Source organism: Schistocerca gregaria, chromosome 1 (assembly GCF_023897955.1).
Source record: "Schistocerca gregaria isolate iqSchGreg1 chromosome 1, iqSchGreg1.2, whole genome shotgun sequence".
Taxonomy (NCBI): Eukaryota; Metazoa; Arthropoda; class Insecta; order Orthoptera; family Acrididae; genus Schistocerca; species Schistocerca gregaria.
This window is the reverse complement of record NC_064920.1, coordinates 109292557-109308266: the sequence shown is the minus strand read 5'-3', so window position 1 is coordinate 109308266 and position 15710 is coordinate 109292557. Positions and strand designations below refer to the sequence as shown.

Genomic DNA, 15710 nt, shown 5'->3' with positions numbered 1-15710 from the left:
ACATTACTTTATGAAAGGCAAAATGCCTCAGGAGACTAGAGAAGCTTGATAAACATTACGGTGATTCTTCACCTTCGATTAGAACAGTTTATAAGTGGTTTCAAAATTTTCGGAGTGGCCACATGGGCAGAAGTGATGCCGAATGTTCTGGATGCCCTGTGGAGATTACAACTCCAGAAATCACTGATAAAATCCCTGATATGGTGATTGATGACAGAAGAGTTATGGTGCGTGTGATTGCTAGTGCTGTGGGCATCTCAAATGAACAGGTATGCATAAACATTTGGACATGAGAAAGCTATCCACAAGATGGGTTCCGCGATTGCTCACGCTTAACCAAAAACTGAATCATGCGAAGTGTTCCAAGAATGGTTTGCAGCTGTGCAGGAAGAATCCACAGAACTTTAAGCATCGTTTTGTCACTGTGGATGAAACAAGGATACATTACTATATTCTTGAGAACAAACAGCAATCTAAACAATGGGTTACCATGGCAGAATCTGCAACAAAAAAGGTGAAGACCAGCCCTTTGGCCAGAAAGGTTATTGTGACTGTCTTTTGGGATTTGCAAGGGATAATCCTCATCGACTATCAGGAATAGGGTAAAACTATCACAAACCCATATCATTCATTGTTATTGGACCGTTTGAAAACCGCGCTGCAAGAAAAGCACCGGCGATTGCACCGCAAAATGTCCTTTTCCATCCTGACAATGCACCAGCATACACCTCAGCAGCTGTGGTGTGATGTCCGGAATTAAAAAAAAAAAAAGGGGAGGGTGGTAATTTTTTTGTTTTTGAGAATGTTGTAAGGAAAGAAAGAAAAAAGGGTGAATAAAGGTGAAGGGAAGTGGTTCTATTTTTACTGGAATGAACTTATTGATGGACATCACAAAAATTTATTTTACCTATATTTTTTTTTTTTTTTTACTCATCGAAGAAGACAACACAACACATATAAAAGAAATCATCACACTAATATTATCCACAGAATGATCGTTTCACAAGACACTTTCTAGCTCGACTGACTCTTAAGACTGAACAAGACTAGACTGACTCTACTCTCTCTCTGGACCACAGCCTCTTCACGTCCCTCTGGACCAGAGATTTCAACTGTGATTCGCACGCCGATTATTTAATTAATCGTACAGCCGCTGGGCGCGCGCTTGGCGCGTCATTTAAATGGGGTTAAACGCACACCGCGAGAGGCGTGGGCTAGCGGTGTCTTACAGGTATCGCCACAGTGGTCACACAATTAATGGAAATGCGAATCCAACTTGTTTCATATCCCCCCTATTCTCCAGACTTGGCTCCCTCTGACTACTATTTGTTCCCCAATTTAAAGAAATGGCTGGCGGGACAAAGATGTTATTCAAACGAGGGGGTGATTACAGCAACTAATAGCTATTTTGCAGACTTGGACAATTCCTATTATTCAGAAGGGATCAACAAATTAGAACAGCATGGACAAAGTGTATAAGTTTAAAAGGAGACTATGTCAAAAAATAAAAAAGGTTACCCCAAACATGTAAGTAGCTTTTACTTTTGCACGGACTTTTCAAATGCCCCTCATATTTTGAGTACAAATTGATTAAACCATACCTCTGCTTATCATAGTCACTGCCAATTCAGTAATAAATTTAACAAGATTTTTGCAGAAGGCCTTGACTTTTTACATAAAACATACAAATTTGCTATAATTGTAATGAAAACGTGAAAAAAGCTTACTTTTGGCACTTTATCTGCTTCTTCTCAAAAGGTTATTAGCCCATCAGCTGGTCACTGTGGTCTACACCAGTCCTTTTTTTTAATCCAACATACAGGCAGGTTTCTGAGTCGCTACCATTCCCAATTCTGTTCAGACACTGATATTGGATGCAGTCATATTGTGTTTTGTTGTCAAAAGCAAGACATTTCTAATGTCTTCCCATTTCACAAACATCTAATGCTCTTGTCTGCTGTGAAATGAAAGTTTGGTTTACTCCCCCCGGTCAGCCGGGAGGGGTTATCGCATGGCACTCCATTGAAGAGGATCTCTTGAGGCAGTAAAGGAGAAGACCGTTTGCCTTTATTTGACTTTTTGGAGCCTTTCCATTTGCCAGAGGAAGATTCAGATGTTCATTGGCTGGAGGCATGCAGGAAGTCTTCGCAGGAGTATTCCTTCTGTCCTTTCTGGCCTGCTGGTTATGAAGCAGGTGACTTTGCACTGGGAGGCAAATGTTTAGTGGCTTGTTGCTCAGATGGACGAGGAGACGACAATGCTACCATGCACTGGGCAATTTTACAACCTCACTGCTGAATCTGAGGTCACATGTCTGCATGGCCATGTCCTTCATTGAGCGAGATGTAGCAAGAACAGCACTAAGTGCCAGGTGGTAGAACGCAGTGTTTGTGACTAGCCAATAACTTGCAGGCAACTAGGTAAGGCACCAGCCTAGTGTAAATAACGCCACAGAAAAAATTAAGAGTTCTATGGGCCTCAACATAAACACAACAGCCATGGAAGAACAAAGTAGCAAGCAGTAGTCATGCTTGAGAATCCAAAAGCAAACAGCCATTGTGTAAATGAGAACAGGATTTCACAGGGCCATCATGTACATTAACACCTTTCTGTATTAGAAATGGATTTACCGTTGCAAAGGACTGACCATCTTTGGTGTGTGTAAGCATGAGGAACCATGACATAGCTGGGAAGGTCTTCGAAATGGGAGCTTCAAGCCGTTTACATTTGGTAGACGTTGACTGCAATACTGATGATTGGCTCATTGCAGGAAAATCCACCATGACTACCAGCTTCTCCAATGGCATGCTCCTTCCAACTGCCCCCCCCCCCCTCCCCAGAGGGGTACTCACTTCCCTTCGGTGTTCACACCTCAGGTAACCTCCCAACACCTAACGGAGGGACCAATTGGCAACTTGGGAAGCTAGCAGCTCAGGCAATCACTCCTCCCTGGGCCTGACCTGTACCAGGGGGTACATGCGAACCCTACCTGTTAACCTGGGCTGGGAATTACATGTTACCCAGTCACCAGTTACACGTCAGATGCGTGGGTCAGCCTTCAGGAGAAGAAGAAGGAAAAAGAGGAGCCGCAAGCGCCAAAGCGGAGAAAGGGTAAGAGAAGATAAATGAAGAGAGGAAAAAAGAAATGAAAAACAGTGGTGATACTGGTTTTATGTCAGCTACAGAAAATGTGGAACATTCCCAAAAACACTCCACTCACGTTCCACAAGGGAAGGGAAAAATAATAGCAAGAGGGTAGACATGCAGCACGGAAGGGAAAAGATGCTACAAAGGCTGGGGGCATGTGGTTGCCAAGCAAGAAGTCGCCAAAGAGCAATGAGCCCCCTGGGGGTGACATGTGGTGCCATCATTGTTTTTTGATGGCAATACAATCATTACAGAGCACCTTTATACAAGCAACAGACGTACGAAAAATGTTACAATAAATTTACAAAGCTGAGATATGTCTGTCATCTTTTCCAAATATAATCTGCATGGTGTAACAGAGACATCACTCATCTCCAAAGCACCAACTATCAGTCAATAGGAGGCTATTGGAAACAGAGCACTTACTTCAGTGGAGGAGTCATTCTGCCTATGCCAGAAATCATTTAGGAAAATCACAGGAGACTTGAAAGGGGATGTTTATACACTATTTTTATCACTGTGCCATTTTACTCAAAAGCACTGGAGTGATTTAAGGGATTAAGTAACATCTGTTCCATAATCACAAAAACGGGGTGTAAACCAGTGGATAACAGTGTGCTGAATTGTGCTGTTCATGTGACTTTCCTGTACCAAATTTAGCCACGGGTCTGAATACAGGGCAACAGAAAAAATACTGTGAATGTAAAAGAATTAGTAAAAAGATTGCAGTACTAGTTAAATTACAAGGCATAAATTAATAAAGACTTACTTATTAATCTTATTTCAAACGAAATCAAATAACTTGTGCAGCCTTACCTTGTATAAGAGTACTTGTTGTTGTGTCTATTAATCAACAACTTCACAACAGGCTGAAATAAAGAAAGAACAAATTGAAAAAACTTAAATGTGTAAGTGAAATAAAAACAAAGAACTTTTTTAAGCTGCAATTATGGTACACCCAGAATATACACAAACAATTGAAAATCCAGGATGGAATGTGACAATATTTCGAAGGGCACAACAAAAAGACTGTCAGAAAATAAGCTTTCGGCCAACAAGGTCTTCATTGGAAATAGAACGTGTGCACGCATACATGCTCACGCTCTCTGTCTGTCTGTCCCCCGTCCCTCTATCCCCCCCCTCTCTCTCTCTCTCTCTCTCTCTCTCTCTCTCTCTCTCTCTCTCTCTCTCTCACACACACACACACACACACACACACACGTGCAAGTTGTGTTTGCATTTGTGTGTGCATATGTACATTTTCTATTTCCAATGAAGGCCTTGTTGACCAAAAGCTTACTTTCTGATAATCTTTTCGTTGCGACTATCTGTGAGCAAGAATATATACAATAAGATAAATTTATTTAGGAAATGAGCAACATTACTTCCCAATACAATTCTTAATTAAAGTGCATATTTGTTCAAGTATGTGCCAATTGTTATGATACCATACAGAAGTTTGTCACGTAAGTCTTCTGCATTTGTAGCCTCAGAAGGTGTAATGTGTAGTGTGTGTGTGTGTGTGTGTGTGTGTGTGTGTGTGTGTGTGTGTGTGTGTGTGTGTGTGCGTGCATGCGTGCGTGCGTGCATGCACGTGCGAAACTGGTGGACGCCAGTCCACTTGAGAGCACGAGCAGAAGTGGGTGGGAATAAAAGGACATGTGTAGCAAGCAGAAATGAGAGAACTTGTTAGCAGCAGTATGGAGATTTGGAGGGCTGACTTTATCTAAGCTGAGTGAGCAGTACATTGGGTGGCTATTGCACCTCAAGGCTCACTGTGTGTACAAGCCTGATATCCAGTATGCTAGCTGAGGCGCACTTAGATGATAAAGCACCTTTGCTCATTGTAAAACTCATTTACATGGTCACCAATCACTGGTTCTGTTATCCTGTATCTGTCTTTTAGATTTTTTTTTCACCGCAAAGTTCTACTCACTTAATATGATTGGCCATTGTTGCTGTAAGTGATCTTCAGGGGTGAGTCATCTTGTTCCTTAATGAAATTTGTGTGTAATATTTCATTACCCTAAAGGGATTTGTAGTGTTAATCATTAATTATTGGCCCTTCAGCCATTTGTGCAGTTGCCAAGTGCAGTTATTTGTTTGGTCAGTTTAAGTTCTTGACCAGTAATTGTCTATTAATGAGCCACAGCACATAGCCATTAATAATTCTTGCTGCAATTGCCTAGTACTTTAAATTACTATGATAAAAAAGGAAGGTGATTTTATTTTTGCATACCCCAACAAGCAGTGATCTTTGCTTTCTAAATTATCATCTTACACCCATGCATTTTAAGGACTGTATTTACTGATGTGATAAGCCTTGGGTTTACCTGCTTTATTTACTAGCCATCAGTGCTCCCACTGTTAAATTGTGTGTTTTGCTAATTGTAAGGTGTTAAATAATTTCTTGATAATATACTACTGTTCAAGACGAACACAATTTTGTTAACTGGCACCTTACTATTCCCCAATCAGATCTCCATTACCTCAAGAGCATTAAACCCATTTCACATAATCAATAACTGCAGCAAAAGAACTTTCACAAGGTGGCAAACTCTTTTAGTATTCAAAAATCACTGGTTGAACTGAACTTGCTACGATAATAAAATGAAATGCTAAAAACTTATGCACAATAATACAGAATAATATATGTTTGGTAATCTCGCACGTGTGTGTGTGTGTGTGTGTGTGTGTGTGTGTGTGTGTGTGTGTGTGTGTGTGTTCACAACTCTCACCAAATGGCATTCCTCAGCATTATTTAATCATCATGGCCAGGTTCTCTCTAGGTTACAAATCTGAACTACAGCAGAAGGGTTCTACATGTGTTACTTTCAAGGTTGGATGTCATTTCTATTCTCCAAATTGAATAATTTGAACAGTACCATGTATTGAATTCTATAATTCAGTATAGCCAAGGGGAGAACGCAATACAAAAAGATCTAATTATGAACCTGGATGCCTTCCTGCTGTTATTTCTTTAATTTCCAAGAATAAGATAATTTACATACTCAATTTTCTATCACACAATTTCTCTTGTAATGACCCCCTTCATTTCATCTATGGAAAAATCCTCAGCACAATCATTTACACAACAAAACTAACCTTTTATTTGGCATTCAAAAGCATGGTAGTAAAAGTTCTTTTGAAAATTAAGAAAGTGCACCTATAAGCACTTTAATTCACACTGGAAAGAACTAGTTGCAGTTTACAAGAAGCATAACCTTTTTGTAAAATAGCTCTTGGAATCATGAGCATCTCAGCATAAACAGAATGTAACTGTTTACAATAAGGTTGTGGAGGTCACTCAGTTTATAGTTACAATAATGAGGAAGAATTAGAAGCACATTCAATACAATATTCAGATGCTAGCATATAGTCATGACAATTTCATTTAATAAATAACTGTACTGCACTGTGAATCGCTAGTTAGAGTCATTACATCTGGGTATCAACTCTCTCACCCAGTTTCCTAGCATGTCAATAGTTCAATTAATTCAAACATGAAAGAAAAGTAAGCTAAGGGATGTGAACAAACAGCTACTACTGAAGCAGTCATGTTGAATGCCCAGTGAATGATTAAATCGAACTATGATAACACCTACTATACTTTTGGGACTGGATTAATGCTCATTTCTCATGTTATATGAAAGTCTTCATGTCAAGATGATGTCCAAAATTAGGAGAACAACTGTGGCAGGTAGATAAGACTCTGCATTTGGAGCTGTGTCAACAGGTTAATGGAGGGGTTATTTCTGCCATTTCATGATTGGTAATGACACATTCCATAGATGACAGTCTTGAGTTTGGATCCTCCCTAATTTCACTCAGCCATCATAAAACAAACTGTGCATGCCACCTACAGTGATACCAGAACTGCACTATGCATTGCCATGTCAAATAAACCTGTTAATTTAGAAATACAGATATCTAGCGAACAATCACATGTGTGCAACAGTAAACTACTTTATGGACATAACAAGACAGAAGGGAAACAGATGACACAAATGAAATCACAAATGTGGATATGATAAAAAATGACTAGAAAAAGCTGGATGGAAAGTAGAAGCTTCTGAGGGATGTACAATGAATAAAGAATAACATTTAACATTCCATCAACGAAAGATGGAAATGCAGGAGAACAGAAGCCTGATGATAAAAACAAAAGTAAGAAGGGTGAAATTTGTAGGATATATCTTTGCCCACAGCTGTTTTCTCAGAACTGTATCAGACGGCAAGATATTTGGTAAGAAAACACTGGGATGACAGAGAAAAAAATTGCTTTGCAGACATCGAGACCAGAATAACAGGCAAACATTGTGTGTCGACCGAAGAATAGCAAGTGGCATTCAAATGGTTGCCTCAACAAAGGTAGCCTCTGGGAAGTTAATGAATGAAGGAGTAAGTAAATGTAATATTTCAGGCAGGAGTCGTATTACAATGTAAATGACTTATGATTTTCTCATAAGCAACTGATGAGTTTAATGATTGTTTAAGAGAGACTATAATTATTATCTGAGACAAATTTCTGAGTTCCAGATAATTATTTATTTGCATGTTGCATGGATTATAGCTGACTGACTTCTCACTCAGTCAGTAACAATTACAATCCATCTTCTCAGTGGAAAATATGGTGACATGTTGAGACATTTATACATTGTTTTATGCGAGAGTGAGTGTATTGCCACATGCAGTCTGCCTGCCCGCTCTCCCTCCCACCCAGCCAGCCACCCACCCTTCCTCCCTCCCTCCCATTCACCCACCACACAACTAAACATTCAGAAATTCTTCTGTGGAGTAGGAGTAGTTGTGAAACAGATATGATTTCAGTTTGTGTTACATATTTATTTTATTACACATTAAATTTAGGGGTGACCACAGGTTTTCAGTAGGGGCAAAATATTTACATAGGATCTAGAGGTTTTGAGGACATTGTTTTCTGCTCATGTATATATAGGGTCATGTTTCCTCTGGTGCTTCAGCATATACTTGCAACTTGCATTTTTTCTTCTTCAACATGTAGCTGGAGTCAGCCCACATAAATACTTCTCAACTCATTCATGCAGCCACTAGTGTCAATAGAAAAGTGTTTGTTTCTTGTTACAAACAGGGCTGTTTTCAAAGTAGAATTTCGCGTGTTCGTTCAATAGGTGTGTCCAAAATTAATCCAGTGTGATCTTCGTTTTACAAATATGTAGTAAAATTGACATTAAGACACAAAGAATAATCAATACTCTTAGCAGTGATGGCACTGCCCCGGCCTGCACTAACTGCTACTGCCATGCAGCAGCACTGCTCTACCACTACCTGAGGGCTTGTCATTCATGTGTTTTACTTTATCAATAAAACAAATATCACAGTTGACTGATTTCAGACCACTCTATTAAATAGCCGTTTTTTTGTTTGTGTAAAGAGAAACAAACTGATGTTTTCTATCAACACTTGGCGTCAGGTGAAAAACATGATGTGCAATATTTGTTTGGGCTGACTCTTGCTATATATTGAAATAACTAAATTGCAAATATCTGCTGAATCACCAGAGAAAATGCGCCTGATGACTCTTAGGAGGGGCACCTGGTATATAGTAAAAACTGTTTTTAAAATTCCAGGTTTTGCTTTTTCCGGTCATTTACTTAATTTTCTTTGGGTTCCATCATAAGCCCTATTCCATCAATAAATTGTTTTACTGCCATTACAAATTGTTTGAGCACATAAAAACAATTTTTTATGTTTACTTTGCGTAATATTCACTACATATGCAGAGAACACAACTGGACTTTAATTAATAGTTTGAGAAAATGCAAGGCATTATATTCAACCCTGTAAAACTGGTCAAATTTACTTTCATTGCAGTGAAAGCTTCATGGAACACACCCAATAACGGTGTTGTATAATTATGTTTTGCTATAACTTTGAATGAGTGTATCAAGTGATATCACGTCATTCTGGAGTTATTGGATTCCAAGTGAGTCTACGGAGCTTCAGACAAAATACAGAAGCTGCAAGGGCTACAGAACACAGCATTGTGGTGAGCATTCCATTTCCTGTCCTTCATTAGAGTCAGTGTTGCATCATGAAGTGGGCTTCCCACCCTTCTTCCAGCTACACAAGACACTGGCAACCAATTTTTATGTTTCCTGTCACACACCTCAAAGATGGCACTTCCAGAGCCTTGAAATGTATGACAGAAACAAGGCATGGGAACACAGGAGGCCATTGTTGCTGCTAAGGAACTTAGAACTTTCATTCCAAATCATTATCATTTCACCTTACCACATGCAAGCCATCATTATCTCAATAATCATCAGTCACTAATAAATTACTACCATGCCATATTTGATGCACACTTTTTTGTGTGTAAAAACGACTGAGGTCAAAAAAGTCCATGTCAAAACATTGGAACACTAATAAGAAAACCTAACTGAAAACGACTACACATTAAGCCTAATCGACAAAAAGAAAGAGAGCTAAAAACAGGGACCTCATCTCTGAGAAAGATCCATGAAATGCACTGTAGAGACAGCAGATGTCCCAAACCAAAGATTACATTTCCTTCGCCATAGTGGTACGATGGATAAACAGCCCATGTGTCATTCTCTAAAACATCCAATAACTCAGGCGGCAAACATACACTACAACGTTAGCAGTTAAAAAAGGGCATTTGGTCAGGAAATGTTGAATCATCAATGGCTGACAATCATGAGCATGAAGTGATGGGGGACCATCACCATTTAACAAGTGGAGACAGCAAAAAAAGACAGTTCCCAATCCTCAACCTAGCTAAAATGATCTCCTCATGGCAAGAGGGCTGAGAGGAGGTCAGCCTAACTGCTGAAAGAGCTTTAATTACCTGGAGGAGAAGACTGTGGTGATGTCAAAGTGACACCACCTGTCGACAAACAGCAACATGGAGATCGTCCAAAGGAATGGAAGAGTTAGCAGGCCGAGTTAGGAAAACTGCAGCCTTGGATGCAGTGTCAGCAGCCTCATTTCCCGTCAGACCGACATGACCACCAAACCCACATGGACATCATGGTGGCTCCTCCAACAGCGAGCAAGTGGAAGCTTTTTTGGACCTGTTGCACTAAAGAATGGACTAAGTACAGCACATGGAGGCTATGAAGGGCACTGAGAAAATCGGAGCATCTGACAATTAAAAAGCCTGTGCCACAGGTTGTACAGGATGGCCTGCCATAGGACAAGGGGGTTTGCAGTAAATATTGAGCAGTGTTCTGAAAGCTGATACTGAAAATGGTCAGTTCCAACGATGAATGCACACCCAACACCATGGTCAGTCTTAGAGCCATCAGTGTACACAAAGGTGCCTACGCTAAATTGCTTGTGAAGATTGAGAAACTTAAAGTGATAGATCAAATCCAGAGTAGTTTCATTAGGAAGTGGATGTAGTCCAAGATGAAAACGGGCCACTGCACAAAGCCAAGTATGCAGCCTAGTTAAAACGACATCCTAGCAGTGGGACGGCCGAGAGGAGGTCATCCAAGCCAATGGGACAGGCTTAATATGCCAGAGTTTATTCCCGTGAAGTGAAGACCATTGGTGATGCCAAAGGGACACCACCTCCTGACAGACGGCAACACAGAGAATCATTGGAGGGAATAGGTACTCACAGGCTGAGGTACGAGGACTACAGCCTTGGCAGCAGTGTCAGCAGCTTCGTTTCCTGGGAGCCGACATGACCAGGAACCCACAGAAACATCACACTGGCTCCACCAAAAGTGAGCAAGTGACAGTTTTCCTGGACCCACTGCACCAAGGGATGTGTGGTGTACAGTGCACACAGACTTTGAAGGGTGCTGAGTGAGTCTGAGCAGAAGACCCAATTGAAAAGGCTGTGTCATCGGATGTACTCCGTGGCCTGATACAAGGCGAAGAGCTCGGATGTAAATATTGAGCAGTGTGCCAGAAGCTGATATCGAAAGGCATGGATGCTAATCATGGAGGCTTACCTGATTCCACGGTCAGTCCGAAAGCCATCAGTGTATACTAGGGTACCATCACGAAGTTCTATGTGAAGATCGTGAAACTGAAGGTGATAGACCGAGACTGGAGTAGTGTCCTTAGGAAACGAATGAAAGCCTATGTTAACATGGGCCACTTCACAAAGTCAAGGTTGTGAAGGGTTCACACCTACCAGGAAAGTTGCAGGTAATGTGAAGTCAAGGCACTGTAGCAAGTGCCGAAAGCGGACTCCAGGACGTAACAGAGAAGAGGGATGCAACGATTAAAGGAATCATTAAAGATGAAGGCATAGGATGGGTGGGTCACGGCGGTAGGACAGTGATAGTTCAGCAGCTTCAGCAGACAGACTTTCAACCACGCTAGTGTAAAAGGCGACCGTGGCCAAACTGATGCCACAATGGAGGATAGTGTTGAGAATGCTTAAGAGGGATGAGCAGGCAGATGAATAAACAAAGCACCCATAGTCGAGTTTCAAATGGGCAAGGGACCAGTACAAATGGAGTAGGGTGGTATGATCGGCACTTTAAGAAGTACCATTTAGGACACGTAGGACACACTGAGGAACTACGTACAGCCTGCTGCCAGGTAAGACACATGGGAAGACAAAGAGTTTCCTATTTGAGCATGAGCCCCTGGAATTTTGTAGTTTCAATGAACAAAAGGGCAACTGGCCCAAGATGTAAACATGCTGGGAGAATCCACTTGCATTGCCAGAAATTCATACAGATAGTCTTGTCATTGGAAAAGCAAAAGCCATTGGCAATGCTCCAGGAGTAAAGATGATCAAGACAGTGCTGAAGGCAGTGAGACAGGTCCACGGAGAACTGCAATAGATGGCAAAATCATAAAAAAAGGGGAGCCAGAGATGCCCCACAGGAGATAGGCCATTATAGGGTTAATGGCAATAGCAAAGAGGACGTCACTCAGGATGGAACCTTGACACACACCATTGTCCTGGATAAAGATGTCCGACAAGGCAGGACCCAGATGTACCTCGAAAACTCAATATTTTAAAAATTCCTGAAGGAAACAGGGCAGGTGGCCACGGAAGCCCCACATGTAAAGAGTATGGAGGATACCAGTTCTCCAGCAGGTGTCGTGGGCTTTCTCCAAATCAAAAAACACAGCCACTGTCTGGGATTTCAACAGAAAAATTATTCATGACACGGGTGGACAAAGTAACGAGATGGTCAACTGCAGAACACCGTGCTCAAAATCCATACTGTGCATTCATCAGGAAACTGTGATACTTGAGCCACCATACCAGCCGGGCACAAATCATACGTTCCATCATCTTGCAAATGCAGCTGGTAAAAGAGATGGGGCAGTGGTAGGAGGAGGATTTTTGTCCTTACCGGGCTTAGGTATGGGTATGACTGGCTTCATGCCAGCGTCCTGGAAATATGCCCTCTGCTCAGATGCAGTTGTATGTGTTAAGCAGAAATTGCTTGCCTGCAAGAGAAAGGTGCTACAACATCTGAATGTGGATGGCACCTGGCCCTTGGGCGGAGAATGGTGATGAACTGAGAGCAAGATCTGGCTCCCTCGCAGTAAAGGCGGTATTGTAGCACTCATGATTCAGATAAGAGAAGGATATTGCCTGAGCCTCCTCCGCTCATTTCCAATGGAGGAAGGCGTTCCAAGGTGTTGGAGATAGCAATAGGGTGCATGATAACATCGTCTGCTACTGTCAGGCCAGAAATTGGGGAATGGATCTAGGTCCCAGGCAGCTATCGGAGGTTGGCCCACACAACAGCAGAAGGGGTGGAAATGTTAAAATAACTAGTGAATGAAAGCCAGCTAGCTCTTTTGCTATCGCAAAGAACGCGATGACACATTGTATGCATCTGTTTCTGTTTATAATGAATGCAGTTTGCCATTGTAGGATGATGGTTAAAAACACGGAGAACATGTCTCCGTGCGTGAACTGCGTCGTGGCACACCTCAGTCCACAAAGGGACTGGGACACGACGTAGTAAAGAGGAAATGTGAGGAATGGAATGCTCTGCAGCAGTAAGGGTAATGTTTGAGAGATATTCCACCTGGTCATAACAACTGGGGAAATCTTGTTCTTCGAAGGTCACCAGCAAGGATTAGAGCTGCCAGTTAGCCTTACTAAGCTGCCATTTGGGCATGCACACAGACTGGGTAGGAGTCAACAAACGGATAGCACACAGGAAGTGGTCACTCGAGTAGGTGTCAAAAAGAATGGACCACTAAAGGCAATGGGCAATCTGGATAGTGCAAAAGGATATGTCCAAGTGGGAATAGGTGAGTGAGGACTCGGAAAAGAATGTGGGTGCTCCAGTGTTAAGGCAGAAGAGGTTAAGAAGGTCAGCCAAGAGGGCACATCTCTGACAGGTCATGGGAGAACCCCAAAGGGGATGATGTGCATTAAAGTCACCGAGTAGCAGAAATGGGGGACATAGCTGCCCAATAAGCTGAAGGAAGTCTGCCCTGGTGATATCGAATAACAGAGGGACATAAATGGAACAGAGAGGAAAAGTCAGGTGGGGAAGGGAAAGGTGAACTGCATCAGCTTGAAGATGGGTAGTCAGGGAGATGAGTTTACTATGAATACCAACCTAAGGGGGAAGGACAAAACGAATCGGAAAGTAATGTGAAAACTCCAAGCAGTTGTGAGGGTGCAATTTTGTTTCCTGAAGGCAGAGTACATGGGAATGCTGCAATGCTAAAAGCAGCCATAAATCCTTTTTGTGGGACTGAAGGCCGCAAATGTTCCATTGGAGGACAGTCATGATGAGGAAGAGAGGTAGCGGTGTCAACTCGGTGGCTGTCAAGTGACAGCTAGTGTAGAGTCACTACTACAGGGCGCAAAAGCAGGAAAATCCTGCTCCACAGGACCAGAGAAGAATTGGCTTGCTTGTGCAGTCGGTCCATGGAGTCCAACACTGAAAAACGGATGGTGGTGCGCACTGGCGATGCCGAGACCAACCGGGCTAAGGTACCACTTGGTGACAGCATCGAAGAGGATCTTCGAATTGGCAAAGGAGAAGACGTTTGCCTTTGGTGAACTTATTTGAGCCTTTCTGGTTCGATGAAGACTAGGGTGTTGTATGGCTGGAGAGATGGAGGAAATCTAGATGGGACTACTCCTTCCGGCCTACTGGTTGTGTAGCTGGTGGCTTCGCCCCTTGAGGCGAGAGTTTGATAGTTTGTTGCACAGCTGGATGATTGGATTTTGATGCTACCTTAATACTGAGCGATTTAACAACCTCAGAGCTGAATTTGAGTTCGCATGTCTGCGTGGCCATGGCCTTCATGGAGCGAGGGGTAACAAGAACAGAACTATAGGTGCCAGATGAGAGAACACAGGGCTTGCGACTAGCCAGTAACTTGCGAGCGACTGGGTAAGGCACACTTTTCTTTACTCTTCATCAAGATAAGTGGGACAATCCTGAGAGGAGGCAGCATGGCCACCATTGCAGTTGATACAGCGGGGAGAAGGAGGCGGACAATTGCCCTCGTGCGCATCTCTACCACAGGTTAAGCATTTGGCAGGTGTCGACAAGATGTTTTAGTGTGGTTGAAATGATGACACTGGTATTAGCGCATCAGGTTCGGAATGTATGGGCAGACTCTGATAATTTCATAGTCTGCTTTGATGTTGGACGGCAGCACCACTCCATCAAAGGTGAGAAAGAGATGGCAATGACACCCTGATCAGAGAGGTAAGATTGGATTTTGGCCTCTGTTAGAATGTCGAGCAGCCTGGTGTAAATTACATCATGGGAAGAATTCAAAGTTCTATGGACCTTGACACGAAAAGGGGAGCCGTGGAGAAGTGAGGCGGCAAGCAGTAGTTGTGCTTGAGAATCAGAAGTAGTCTCCATAAGCAAAGTGCCATTCCATAAATGACAGCAGGATTTCACAGAACCAGCAATTGCATCAACACCTTTCTGAATAATAAATGGATTTACCCTGGCGATGGACTGACCGTCTTCAGACCACGAGGAACCGTGGTACAGCTGGAAAGGCCTTTGCTTTATTAGTCTCATTACATTTACACTTCATAGACATTGATTGGGAAGACAATTGACTCATTGCGAGAAAATCTCTCATGATTGCCAGCAACTTCGATGGCGCACTCCTTCCAACTGGGGACTCCCTTCACAAGGGGGCGCACCCACCTCAGGTGACTGCTCAAACCTTCCAATGACTTGACAGAGGGACCAATCGGCAATTTGGGAAGTCTGCAGCTCAGGCCTGGCCTGTACCAGGAGGTACGTGCGCACCCTACCTCTTGACCCGGGGTGGGCACTGTATGTTACCCAGTCATGTGTTATACATCAGACACACGGGCCGGCCATCTGGAGTGCACAAGGAGGAAGAACAAAAACAGGAACTTCAAACATCGAAGCAGAGGAATGAGAGGAGAAGGGAAACGAAGGAAGGAAAAGAGAGCAAAAGGCAAAGGTGAGACTGTTCTTACGTCAGCGACAAACAATGCAGAACATTCCCAATAACACCCCAGACATGTTCCCCAAGGGAAGGGTAAAGGAATAGCAAGAGAATAGACATGCAGCACAGAAGAGAAAAAATGTTGCAAAGGCTGGGGCCCC

At 42.6% G+C, this 15710-nt stretch overlaps 1 protein-coding gene across 1 annotated transcript in view; it reads right to left on the bottom strand.

Annotated features, from left to right (window-relative positions):
• The window catches only part of LOC126334570 (BTB/POZ domain-containing adapter for CUL3-mediated RhoA degradation protein 3), a 95554-nt gene that overhangs the window by 36378 nt on the left and 43466 nt on the right, over positions 1-15710 (bottom strand). Inside the window, exon 3 of the mRNA XM_049996957.1 lies at positions 3964-4016. Coding sequence (XP_049852914.1) covers positions 3964-4016 — 53 coding nt within the window. The remainder of the gene's footprint in view (positions 1-3963; positions 4017-15710) is intronic.